The sequence below is a fragment of the Doryrhamphus excisus genome, chromosome 20 (assembly GCF_030265055.1).
Source record: "Doryrhamphus excisus isolate RoL2022-K1 chromosome 20, RoL_Dexc_1.0, whole genome shotgun sequence".
In the NCBI taxonomy this organism is placed as follows: Eukaryota; Metazoa; Chordata; class Actinopteri; order Syngnathiformes; family Syngnathidae; genus Doryrhamphus; species Doryrhamphus excisus.
In genome coordinates this window covers 15,426,545-15,440,436 of record NC_080485.1, presented here as the reverse complement: position 1 = coordinate 15,440,436, position 13,892 = coordinate 15,426,545, and the positions used below count along the sequence as shown (strand labels likewise).

The 13,892-nt window shown below is 38.0% G+C and overlaps 1 protein-coding gene across 4 annotated transcripts in view; it reads right to left on the bottom strand.

The window, feature by feature from the left end:
* LOC131107854 (VPS10 domain-containing receptor SorCS1-like) overlaps positions 1–13,892 on the bottom strand; it is a 103,101-nt gene that overhangs the window by 50,735 nt on the left and 38,474 nt on the right. For all 4 annotated transcript variants that reach the window (XM_058058268.1, XM_058058269.1, XM_058058266.1 and 1 more), the window contains one exon: positions 819–886. In XM_058058268.1, coding sequence (XP_057914251.1) covers positions 819–877 — 59 coding nt within the window. In that variant the 5' untranslated portion in view covers positions 878–886. The remainder of the gene's footprint in view (positions 1–818; positions 887–13,892) is intronic.

The following is a 13,892-nucleotide window of genomic DNA, read 5'->3' as shown; positions in this document are numbered from 1 at the left end:
TTGGCTTTTTATCTCATAATTATGACTTTCCTATTGCATAATTTGAACTTTATCTCATAATTTGGACTTTTTTTCTTGTACTTTTGGCCTTTTATGTCATAATTATGACATTCCTATCTCAGAATTACACCTTTTTATCTGCTAATTTCCGCTTATCTAATAATTTCGACTTTTATCTCTATTATATCTATTTATAATCTATTAATTACAATTTTTCATCCCTGAATTTAGACTTTTTATATCAAAATTATGACTCTATCTCATAATTGTATCTCAAAATGATAACTTCTTTATCTCATAATGATGACATTTAGCTAACAATGTCCACTTTTTAATCTATATAATTATGATTTTTTTTTTCAGGCTACCATAATGTAGCTAATTAAAAGTTAATAAAATGAACGTTGTCATTTTTTTAGCTTAAGTATCGTGCAAACTGACCTGAAGGGTTAAAATTTCAAAATGAAAGGACATTTTTTTGACAGGAACAGCAAAAAACAAACAATATTCAAAATAAATTCTATGATTTTGAAAGTCACATTTTCGCTTTTGCTGTTTTCCAAAAAAAGCAAACAAGCTAACTTTTGAAGGGTTGACACACTAAAAAAATAATATTTTCTACTTGATATAACGATACAAGAAGCCTAAAAATGCTGCCCGTTCTGTGCATGTTTGACCAGGAAGACGATGGACTGATGGCGAAATGGAAGAAATGCCAGATTGTTGCAACCTGACTGATTCCATTGACCTGATGGCAGCCATTCCAGGGGCGAGAAATCGTAAAATAGTTTGATGTTCCGAATGAGCGTCTTCCTTACCTCCATAGAGAACTTTCCGTCACTCGGCCGGCGCTGAAGTCGTAGTATTTGGTCAACATGAGGATGACCTGGAAGACACAGACAACAAGACGCCAGATGAAAACACGTGCCGCTTGCTGGTAAGGCGCAGTCGATATTCTACATACCGTACGACTACACGATATCATATCTATCGTCACGGCAATGACGGCATCAATCACGGGCTCAGAGGGTGGCCGTCGTAAATCCTGCGGACATCTTTCCACGTAGCGCATCGTAAACCAGTCGGAGGATGCGCCGCCTTTTATTTTATAGGCACGTAAAGCCGTCACCTGTCCTGTTCATGACTTATCATATTAATATGAACACATTGCAAACATTTCCTTGTGTTGGATCTTTTTAAGCTGTTAAGTGACTCGGGAAGCTCCTCGGCGAGTCGTTCAGCTCCAAAGTAACACAGAGGCAGTCGTTCGCGTGGCGCCCTTCACCTTTTTGCACAAATTAATGTCTGAAGCGGGGGCCCTCGTCTCGCGCGCAGCAATCATAAAATCTGCTGATGGCATCGCTCTCCTGGGTTGCCTTCCTTTGTGGTGCCTTCTTTTATTTCCAGCGCCTGATTATCAAGTGTTATGACTGTTTGGAGGCTCTCTGTGTGTGTGTGTGTGTGTACGTGTGTGTGTGTGTGTGTGTGTGTGTCATTCCAGAAGAAAGCAAGGATTCATCACGGTGTGAAGTACAAGCTAGTATACTTGAGTTACTTTGGTTTCCATCCAGGTGTACTGCATCATGTACTACGTGTACACACCTACAGCAGATGACTCTTGTCTTTACGTCAAATAAAATAATTAACCTCACTTGTCAAACTCTCCAAATTTGATTTGACGATTTGAAGATTTGATTCCTGATGAAAATTTTTGAACCAAATTTTGCCTCGGTTCCTCGAGTCTCATTCAATACCAGCCATTTTTGGCACTGGCTATTTTTGATGATTTGGGTTATAATATTGAGGTTATATAGAAAAGAAAGTTTATTTTTTTAGATTTTTCCGTTCTTTATTAATCTCAAAAGTTTCTGCAAAATATCAGTTCTCCACCAAAAAAGGAAGAAAAGATACATTTCAAGCATAACTTTCACTTTGGTACAAATGTATAGCCAAAAATAATAATAATAATAATAGCCATTATTATATATTATATATTTGTAGAGCCCCCCAAACAAAAACAAATAATAATAATAATAATAATAATAATAATAATAATAATTTGAATAATATTATTAATTATCAGTAATAATAATTCAATAATTGTTGTTATTATTATTAATATTATTAATTTTTTATTGGTTATCAATAATAATAATAATTTGATAATTGTCATTATTACTATATATGATAATATAAATATAAAATGTAAACTATAATATTAATAATATAATAAATAATAATATAATGACTATATAGATATGATCTAATAATAATAATAATAATAAATATTATTATTATTCATTCATTCATTTTCTACCGCTTATCCTCACGAGGGTCATGGGGGTGCTGGAGCCTATCCCAGCTGTCTTCGGGCAAAAGGCGGGGTACACCCTGGACTGGTGGCCAGCCAATCACAGGGCACATATAGACAAACAACCATTCACACTCACATTCATACCTATGGACAATTTGGAGTCATGCTAATTAACCTAGCATGTTTTTGGAATGTGGGAGGAAACCGGAGTACCCGGAGAAAACCCACACATGCACGGGGAGAACATGCAAACTCCACACAGAGATGGCCGAGGGTGGAATTGAACCCTGGTCTGCCTAGCTGTGAGGTCTGTGTGCTAACCACTTTATTATTATTAATTTTTTTATGTATTTATTATTTATTATTATTATTATTATTATTGTTATTATTCTGTTCATTACTTTTATGGCCAGAATATCTCGGCACAGCCAGGGCGTTGAGGGGTTTTGGTTTTGTGGCTGCTGGATTAGGACCAGATGATGAGGTCCTGTCGGCTTCATCGAGCCGTGACCTTCAACTCTCGCTGGATCGGTTCTAAGCCGAGTGTGGCCGGGATGAGAATCAGAACCTTCAAGTCCTAGTCCATGGTTCTCATCTCTGGATCGGGGGATGAGATTCTACCCCAAGGGGAGGCGTTTAGGTACCTCGGGGTGTTGATCACAAGTGAGGGAAGGATGGAACGCGACATGGAGGGGTGATATTACTTTATGCTCCAAAACAAACAAATAGCAGCTAGCTAGCATATACTTGGAAGCACTTAGTTGTGTTGTTTACTTCGGCCCTCGAAGTAGCAACACAACAACCAGAAGGACCCCGCCGCAAACCCTGCAAGATCCTCCCAGCGTTGCTCCCTGATGGGCAGAATGGAACTCAGTGGAAAAAAAAATGTCACGTCTGAAAAGGAGGACAAACATTTCCAACCCACGCCTCAGCGTGCGAGTTATTTCCGTGTGTGTTTATTTGGGCGGCACCCAGCGACATGTCACTTGCATCTGTCACATTGCAAACTTTCCAGCGGGTGTTAAACGCACCGAGGCAGCGCTTCAAATGCGCCGATACAATATTCACTTTGTAGACGTTTCTGAGAGAAACAGGTGTTTGATGCCCCGACGTGTCACGCGCAAACACACAAATCACAAACTGAGCCTTTTTTTTTTTTTTCAACCTAACAGCATGGCACCGAGTTCAAACCCCCCCGATATGCCTTATTTATACACGCGTGGTTTTTTCCCCCCGTTTGCCTCGCAACAAAGGTGTCATATTTAATGTACTAGCACGCTAGCATCAAGCTAGTATACTTGAGTTACTTTGGTTTCCATCCAGGTGTACTGCATCATGTACTACGTGTACACACCTACAGCAGATGACTCGTGTCTTTATGTCAAATTAAATAACTAACCTCACTTGTCAAACTCTTCAAATTTCAAAAGGATTTGATTCTTGTTGAAAATTTTTGAACCAAATTTTGCCTCGGTTCCTCGAGTCTCATTCAATACCAGCCATTTTTGGCACTGGCCATTTTTGATGATTTGGGTTATAATATTGAGGTTATATAGCAAAGAAAGGCATCAGAAAAAAACGTTTATTTCTAGCCTTTTCCGTTCTTTAGTAATTGGTACATTTCAGCAAAATATCAGTTCTCCACCAAAAAAGGGAGAAAAGATACATTTCAAGCATAACTTTCACTTTGGTACAAATGTATAGCCAAAAATAATAATAATAATAACCATTATTATATATTATATATTTGTAGAGCCCCCCAAACAAAAACAAATAATAATAATCATGATTTTATTATTATTATTATTATTATTATTATTATTATTATTATTATTATTATTATTATTATTAATTATAATAATTATAATAATTATAATAATTATAATAACAATAAATCGATAGTTGTTATTATTATTATATATGATAATATAAATATAAAATGTAAACTATAATATCAATAATAAAATCAATTTTAATATAATGAATTATATAATAATACTAATTATTATTAATAATAATATAATAATACTAATTATTATTATTATTATTATTCATTTATTTTCTACCGCTTTTTCCTCACCAGGGTCGCGTGGTTTGCTGGAGCCTATCCCAGCTGTCTTCGGGCGTAAGGCGGGGTACACCCTAGACTGGTGGCCAGCCAATCACAGGGCACATATAGACAAACAACCATTCACACTCACATTCATACCTATGGACAATTTGGAGTGGCTAATTAACCTAGCATGTTTTTGGAATGTGGGAGGAAACCGGAGTACCCGGAGAAAACCCACACATGCACGGGGAGAACATGCAAACTCCACGCAGAGATGGCCGAGGGGTGGAATTGAACCCCGGTCTCCTAGCCCGTTCGGCTGCGGTACCATCAACGTATCCTGTGGATTACCCAAACATCCAAGAGCAAGAAAACAGATTCCCGAAACGCGGTAATCCTTTGTAAATCTCAAAGCTGGGAGGTAAATGGACTGGGATGACTACAGTCATTACGTAGGAATGAATGGAGGCTTAATGGCGGCTTAAGGGGATTAGCTTGGACAGATTAGTGCTGCCACATGCAGGTGTTGCATTAGCGGAAGAATGAGCAACGTACGGGTATCAATAAAGCAGAAGGTGTGGGCGGATGGCGGATGGCGCATGGCGCATGGCGGATGGTGGATGGTGGATGGCGGTTGGCGGTTGGCTTCCGTCACTGAAGTATGAACACCTGCGACGGATGAAAGCGTACGCATTAGAATTCATCGCGAGTATCGGTAAGCGAGCCGCTGATGCGCTCTTATCAGCCGCTGGAATGAAGTTGCCTCATCAATAAAAGTGTCATCGGGTTTGGCAAGCGCAATTAAACAGATGGATGAGTCCGTGAAAGCAATCGGCGCAGGCATTGACGAGCGGAATATTAATAATTAAGACAAATATTTATTGTTTGACGTACGCCGGGGTAATAGCACCGCCGCTTCGAGATGAAACGAGGTCGTGCGAACGCATCAGCAGGATGATATCCATACATTGTCTTGGTTTGTCGATGCTAGCTTTCGTTGGGCGGGAGGCGGCGCAGGTAGACAAGCATTCGTACTCACGGACGACGTGGTGCTGCAAACGATTGTTGATAATCCATACCAGACCGTTTTTATGAATTATACGATATAATAGAAGCCGGCAAATGATCGGTTTTATTTTTGTTTTATTTTTTTGTTGTGAGGACCATCGACTGCTGGTGATGATAGTCAGGCATGGCTTCCAATTGTGATGGCTTGCATCCATCTTCTATCGTCCACCCAATGATAATAATAATAATAATGATAATAATTACTTTGATATAAAAAAAACACACCATACATACCATATCGGTGTAAAGAAAAAAAAAGGCTTTCCTGTCTTGAAATTGAGTAATAATAATAATAATTATAATAATAATAATAATAATAATAATAATAATAATAATAATAATAATAATAATAATAATAATAATAATAATAATAATAATAATAATAATTATTATTATTATTATTATTATTATTATTATTATTATTATTATTATTATTATTATTATCTTCTATAGTCCATCCATCCATCTTCTATGGACCATCCATCCATCTTCTATGATCCATCCATAATAATAATGGTAATAATAATAATAATAATAATAATAATAATAATAATAATAATAATAATAATAATAATAATAATAATAATAATAATAATAATAATAATAACTATTATTATTGTTATTATTAATATTATCATTATTATTATTATATTTTAATGCCTGACTATAAAATATTATAAAAACTAATAATAGAATAAATATTATTAATAATTATTATTTTATATATATTATATAAATATATATAAACATAAATGTATGTATATATAAGTATATCTAAATATAAATATCAACAATATTATATATATATATATATATATATATATATATATATATATATATATATAACCCTGTGATTGGCTGGCGACCAGTCCAGGGTGTACCCTGCCTCTCACCCGAAGACAGCTGGGATAGGCTCCAGCACCCCCCGCAACCCTCGTGAGGAAAAGCGGCAGAAAATGAATGAATGAAATTATAATAATTTATTATTATTATTATTATTATTATTATTATTATGAGCGTCTTCGACTGTTACACCCTGGACTGGTCGCCAGCCAATCACAGGGCATGAATGTAAGGCCAACAGTATTGTATGTAAACATTATGTATTTATATATATATATATGATTTTTGCCTTTATGGACACACAATGGCTGTCCAAGTACTTTTGCATATGAAGAAAGTTTAGTTGGCGTCGTCGCTTGTTGTCAAAGCTAATGTTTGATTGTTTGTATGAGAGTAATACCTTTATGCAACACGGGGGGGGGGGGGGGGGGTCACTGATATACATCAACAGTTACACAGTAAATGTTATGATAGTGACTCAGTTTGACCGTGGATTCATTCAATTCCCTTTAGTTGAAAGTTGTCAATGTACAGGAAACACCCACGCTAAGTCACGGTCCACGCTTAACATGAACGTATCAAAATAAGCACGCCGCTTGCTATCCGACCTGGGTGACATGTTTGTGTGCGTGCTTGTAACCATGCCAACCAATCAGCAGCCTCAAGTACTTTTCAACCCAGTAGCCAGATTGTAGAAGCTTTGATGGTCTATTACTGTCATTGGCACGTCTTTTCTAAAGGAGTCCACAGAAAAAGGAGTCCCACTCGCGACGCGGTTTGATGAAATCTCTCGCCTTTCCAGCACCGGCTTTTTTGTTTTGGAACCCGCTGATCCTCACTAACAGCATTGGAAAGGTTTTCATCAAAGACGTTCGCTCGTTGGCGCTCAGCTTTATTTTATCCACGTCGGTTCCGTGAAAACATGATTGTTGTTCATAGGAAGCTCAGAGAACCTTCACAATGACGTGAGAACACGGAGAAAAACATCAACGCTTGCCGTCGTACACAATTAATAGGCAACGCTTCATTGCAGGTTTACATAGCAGGGGGCGTTCGGGCCTGTGTGAGATAATATCATAACATACATACATCCATCTATCCATTTTCTATGGACCATCCGTCCATCTTCTATGGTCCATCTATCCATCTTCTATGGTCCATCCATCCATCTTCTATGGACCATCCATCTATCTTTTATGGTCCATCCATCTTCTATGGACCATCCATCCATCTTCTATGGACCATCCATCCATCTTCTATGGTCCATCCATCCATCTTCTATGGACCATCCATCTATCTTTTATGGTCCATCCATCTTCTATGGACCATCCATCCATCTTCTATGGTCCATCCATCCATCTTCTATGGACCATCCATCCATCTTCTATGGACCATCCATCCATCTTTTATGGTCCATCCATCCATCTTCTATGATCCATCCATCTTCTATGGTCCATCCATCCATCCATCTTCTATGGTCCATCCATCCATCTTCTATGGTCCATCCATCCATCTTCTAAGATCCATCCATCCATCTTCTATGGTCCATCCATCCATCTTCTAAGATCCATCCATCCATCTTCTATGGTCCATCCATCCATCTTCTATGATCCATCCATCCATCCATCCATCTTCTATGGTCCATCCATCCATTTATCTTCTATGGTCCATCCATCCATCTTCTAAGATCCATCCATCCATCTTCTATGGACCATCCATCCATCCATCCATCTTCTATGGGCCATCCATCCATCTTCTAAGATCCATCCATCCATCTTCTATGGTCCATCCATCCATCATCTATGGTCCATCCATCCATCCATCTTTGATGGTCCATTCATCCATCTTCTATGGTCCATCCATCCATCCATCTTTGATGGTCCATTCATCCATCTTCTATGGTACATTCATCTATCCATCCATCTTCTATGGACCATCAATCCATCTTCTATGGTCAAACCATCTGTCTATCCATCCATCCATCTTCTATGGTCCATCCATTCATCCATCCATCTTCTATAGACCATCCATTCACCCATCCATCTTCTATAGTCCATCCATCCATCTTCTATGGACCATCCATCCATCCATTAATCCATCTTCTATGGTCCAACCATCCATCTATCCATCCATCCATCCATCCATCCATCTTCTATGAACCATCCACCCATCCTCTATGGTCCATCCATCAAATCTTCTATGGTCAATCCATCTTCTATGGACCATCCATCTATCTTCTATGGACCATCCATCCATCCTCTCTGGTCCATCCATTCATCATCTATGGTCCATCCATCCATCCATCTTCTATGAACCATCCATCTTCTATGGACCATCCATCCATCCATCTTCTATGGTCCATCCATTCATCTTTTATTTCTAACCGTCCCACTTATGAAAGAACAACTGTTGAGCTCTTCTTTAGTGTAGTTGGAGTTCACAGACAGATTCACTGTACAACCCCTTTGGGGGGGGGGGGTCCTTAAACCCCCAAAACAAAGAAAACTGGTTTCTATCGCTATGTCTTGATATGAGAAAACTTGCTAACACTAAGTAGTAGCAAGGACACAATTTAGACATGTACTAGCTTCTGTTGCCAGCTATTTATACAATAATGACTAATAATTTATACAATAATGACTAATAATTTATACAATAATGACTAACAATTTATACAATAATGACTAACAATTTATACAATAATGACTAACAATTTATACAATAATGACTAATAATTTATACAATAATGACTAACAATTTATACAATAATGACTAATAATTGATACAATAATGACTAATAATTTATACAATAATGACTAACAATTTATACAATAATGACTAATAATTTATACAATAATGACTAATAATTTATACAATAATGACTAACAATTTATACAATAATGACTAATAATTTATACAATAATGACTAATAATTTAGACAATAATGACTAACAATTTATACAATAATGACTAATAATTTATACAATAATGACTAATAATTTAGACAATAATGACTAATAATTTAGACAATAATGACTAATAATTTAGACAATAATGACGTGTTGACTGTTAATATATATAAGCTGTACACTGACTACTTTAAAGTGTATCAACTTTCCATTTCTAGAGTATGTTTCTTTAAGATACAAGCAGTTCCCTTTGTGATACAGCGTATCCATGCAGGTTTTTTTCCCAGCAGGTCAATATATAAACATGAATTATGGAGCCACTTCACAATGTGGCTTTATAGAAAATAAACTATTGATATCTCAATAAAAGCTGATGGAGGGAGCAGCGTATGGGCGACCACTTACTCTAAACATGTGAATAAATTGACTGTTCAAGTCTTAAATAAGCATGAGGACTAAAACACATTTGTTGGTCATCTGTGAGCGTTTTCATTTTCATTCTGCATTTCGATCTTTTTTTTTTTTTTTGGCTAATAAGGTCGAGCAAAGTCACAATAAATCACAAGCTGACGTAGCATAGCCACAGTCGTGTGCAGCAACGTGTTCTTTTCATAAGCCGGCGCTGGCTTCAGAGGGAGAATGAAGTGAGGACAACATCCCCAAACGCAAACACCACTATGGTTGACAAGCCATGTGAAACAGTTTGCTTCTCGCCTCTAAATGAAGGCTGGCTGAGCTGCTCGGATGAAGCAACCTGCTGAGCGAGGAAGCTTCATCCTGCACATCCCCGAGTGCTTGATCAATTCGGACAAGATAAGACAACCAGAGCAGAAAGCAGGGCCCACTGTTTATTTTGTAAACACGTTTTCAAAGTCAGCTTGATGGAAATAGCTAGCGGTACGAAAAGTATCGGGGAGTGTGACATCATTATGACATCATAACTCAAAAAACATTAAAACAAAATCTCCAACCATGAAACGCTAGCACCACAGCATTTGGAAAGCGCCAGGGACCTCCATAACGGGACACCGACTGCTCAGAGCATGTGCCCGAGTACAGTGCACCTTGCTGGGCCACAGGAGATGGCTCCCTATGCTCTGCACTCTGGTTCTCCTGATTGTGATGTGGTCGGAGTAATATCATGATTAATGTTAATGGTTTAATTTCATTTGAACATGCATCAGATTACAATTGAATGCATCCCATAGTCAGTTGACAGTTCCACATGTCCAAAAGGAGTAGGAAGAAGCAAAGCTTATTGAAGCCTACCCCTCCACCTGGTACTTTTACAATTGGTAACTGTTACATTTGTTCACTTCCTGCTTTCCTAATATAGATTGATATTTTTTTTGTATTTTAAATTTTTAAATTTTTAAATTTTTAAATTTTTAAATTTTTAAATTTTTAATTTTTAAAATTTTTAAATTTTTAAAATTTTTAAACTTTTTAAATTTTTAAATTTTTTATTTTTTTTTTTAAATTTCACGTATTGAAGTACGAGGTGATATGACCATACAATGATAATGGGTACCATAGTAACATAGTAACATCATGACTATTTAGCAAACATCAACTGCTTGTATTGTTTCTTGAATTGGCTCATCGTTGTGCATTGTTTGATTTTCTTACTCAATCCATTCCATAGTTTGATTCCACATACATACATATATGTCATGGTATTAGAACAAACCAACACTCTGTTCCAGTCCTTCTAACCTCCAGGTGTACACAAACTAGCATTACATCAAAATACACTGTAAAAAGTTATCGGGCTTGAGAAGCACAAAATTCCAGTATCAATTTTGGGGGAAAAAAAAGACCTCGAAAAGCGACACAAGATTGGATGCATGTTGACCAGGGACTACAGGCCTGTGCTACCAAGTACCAGTTCTTCTTATCCAAGATTCTTGGGTCTGCATATGCATGACACTGGAACCTCGGTTAGAGTACGTCCTGGTTAGAGTGTTTTTCAGTTAATGTAGACAACTTAATTCAAAATTTTGTCTCGGGTTGTGCACATATTCTGGTTGGCGTACAATATCTTGAGTCCAACTGTGTTTTTTAAAGCATTGTTGCATTTTAGTACGTTTAGGATAGTCCTATTTTAGGAAACCGTTTTCCCTGCATTTGGGTCCTTGTCCTCGGCACCACGCCCCAACCATGGCAAGACCGCCTGTCCAGGAGGAACCGGAGCAGACTGTAACTACCCGAGAAGGTTGCAGTCATTTAACATCTGCAGGAGTTTCTACCAGAGATGGAGATCTCGCTCCGTGATTGGCAGGAAAAGAAGCTAATAATCGAAATAAACTGCTGGCCATCATAGACGCCACCATCATCGCTGAGAAGCCTTTTTAGCGAGAGGCTGCTCAACCTGAAAAACTCCCCACCGGGACGGAGATGGAGGAGGAGGAGCTGGGGACAAGATGGACATGGCGTGGTGCTGATGCTGATGGCAGCATGTTTGGGATGCTGTGGAGATTTGAGTCGAAAGGTAAACATTTATATTGAAGCAGGTGATGATTGGATGGTTAGCATTATTCTTTACCATTGGATACAAATATACTGCCGTCAGAGCACAATGAGCTTACTGAAATGCCTGATTCATGAACGCACCACGAGGAGCTGACTGCATTATATTTGCATCTAAATAATACATAAAAAAGATATAAAACATGGAACAAACCACGGCAAAGAAAATCTTTTTCTGCAACGCTCTTGCAAAATCCCCCCATAACTGATTTTGGTGGAGAGTTCTGCTCAGTTCTCAACGGAGAAGCGAGAGACCCCACCGGGGGAACACAGCTTGCCAATAAACAACACACCCTGCAGGATTGCGAGGCATTCAGGAACCTCACGGCAGGGAATGCATCGTGGCTTTTCAGGCTGCCACTGCTTCTAAAACAGCCTTTTTATTAAAAAAAAAAAAAAAAAAAGATTATTCCTGAGTGGGGCTTACCTGCCGATACGCATTTCTTTTGTTGTGGGAGTGAGGCCGCGGACTGTCCATCACACACATACACATCTCATATATATATATATATATAAAAATATGTACATCCACATAGGCACACACTTCCTCAGAGGGGAAGACAGCATGAAATAGTAAAAAGCTGATTAACAATTAAGTGGAGGATCCTATGGATCAGCTTCGCCTAAAGGCGCTTGGAGATAAACGGGGCCTTTCACTTCCTGTGGTTATGTTACAGCGCTGTTTGTAGCATAGCGGGGTATCACCCTAAATTGGCCTAATGAAAACATTCTACTCCTTTCTAGCCTTTCCGCACATCGCACACCGAATCCAATCGCTCCTGTTTAATTTAGCTGTATTGTGTTTTAAATGAGCACAAATCATATTCCACAATGTAGTACGGTTTCGTGCCTGGGGGGCGGCATGGTTGCACACACACACGCGCACGCACGCCCGTAGATAGCATCCTCGCTGTAACTATAAACCTTTATATGCGGCGCCGGCTCTGGCAGAAGCCACAAAAGCAGCAGAAATAACTTTAGTCAAAGCGCGGGGAGGCGGGCTTTCACTTCAAGGCTTCTGTCGCACTGTTTTACATACCTTACATTCCCCATTCCCAAATCTTCTGTGTATCACATGCCCGAAATTTATATCTGCTTCTGCACACGTCTCGGATGGCGCTTGGCGTCGTGCAGCAATTAACGGCTTTCACAGCTACAGTAAAAAAAAAAAACGGCTGGATTCCTTTTCAATGCATTTTAAATGCAAGTATCTTATTTTGAAGTCAAACTGAGCAATAGATGAGTCGGCTTCGTCCTTGGAATGTGTTCATTACACCGTTATAAGTGAAACATCTCGTCTTGTGCTTTTTTTTCATGTTTTGTTGTCATTTATGCGGAATTTGTATGCATGCGGTAATCATCTTCATCCTTCGTCCTCATTTTCTTGACAAAATGCTTCCCTGGAAATTCTAATTTCTCTAAAACGCGCTTTCAATGTGTCATTACGGTCTTGGTTTAAAAGATTAAGTTATAAAAAAAATACATTTGCTTGGTTTGACATACAATAATACAAAGAATTAATAAAAAAAATTAAAAAATACTTAAATAAGTGTAAAAATAAATACATATACAGTAAACCTCGGATATATCGGACTCGGATATATCGGAAATTCGCTCACCACGGACAGATAAAAAAGAACCGATTTTTCTGTAATGCATTTCCAATAAAAATTCATTGCATATATCAGATTTTTTATAACGGATTTCGCCTATTTCGGACAAAATCTCCAGTCCCGTTCCAATGCATTTCCATTAAATTTCCCTCGCATATATATCGGATGGCCGCATCGTGGCGCTCCGATTCGCCGAATCGTGACAGGCCGCTATACGACGTCATTTGCAGCGTTTGCAGCGTTGCCTGCGCGTCCAGGTACATTGGAAACATAGTCAAGGAAGTGCCTTTTTATAACGGATAAAATCCGATTCACGCATATACCGGATATAAATCCGATATATGCGTAAAACGGACATTTTCCGGTATACGCATATAACGGATTTCGCTTATATCGGACAAAACCAGTGGGAACAATTGAATCCGATATATCCGAGGTCTACTGTACATTAAAAAATGTGTACAAAAGTCATAAAAATCAGTAAAAATCAGTATTAAATTCATTCATTCATTCATTCATTTTCATGCACAATAGAATAAATCATTTGTATTGTAGGACACACT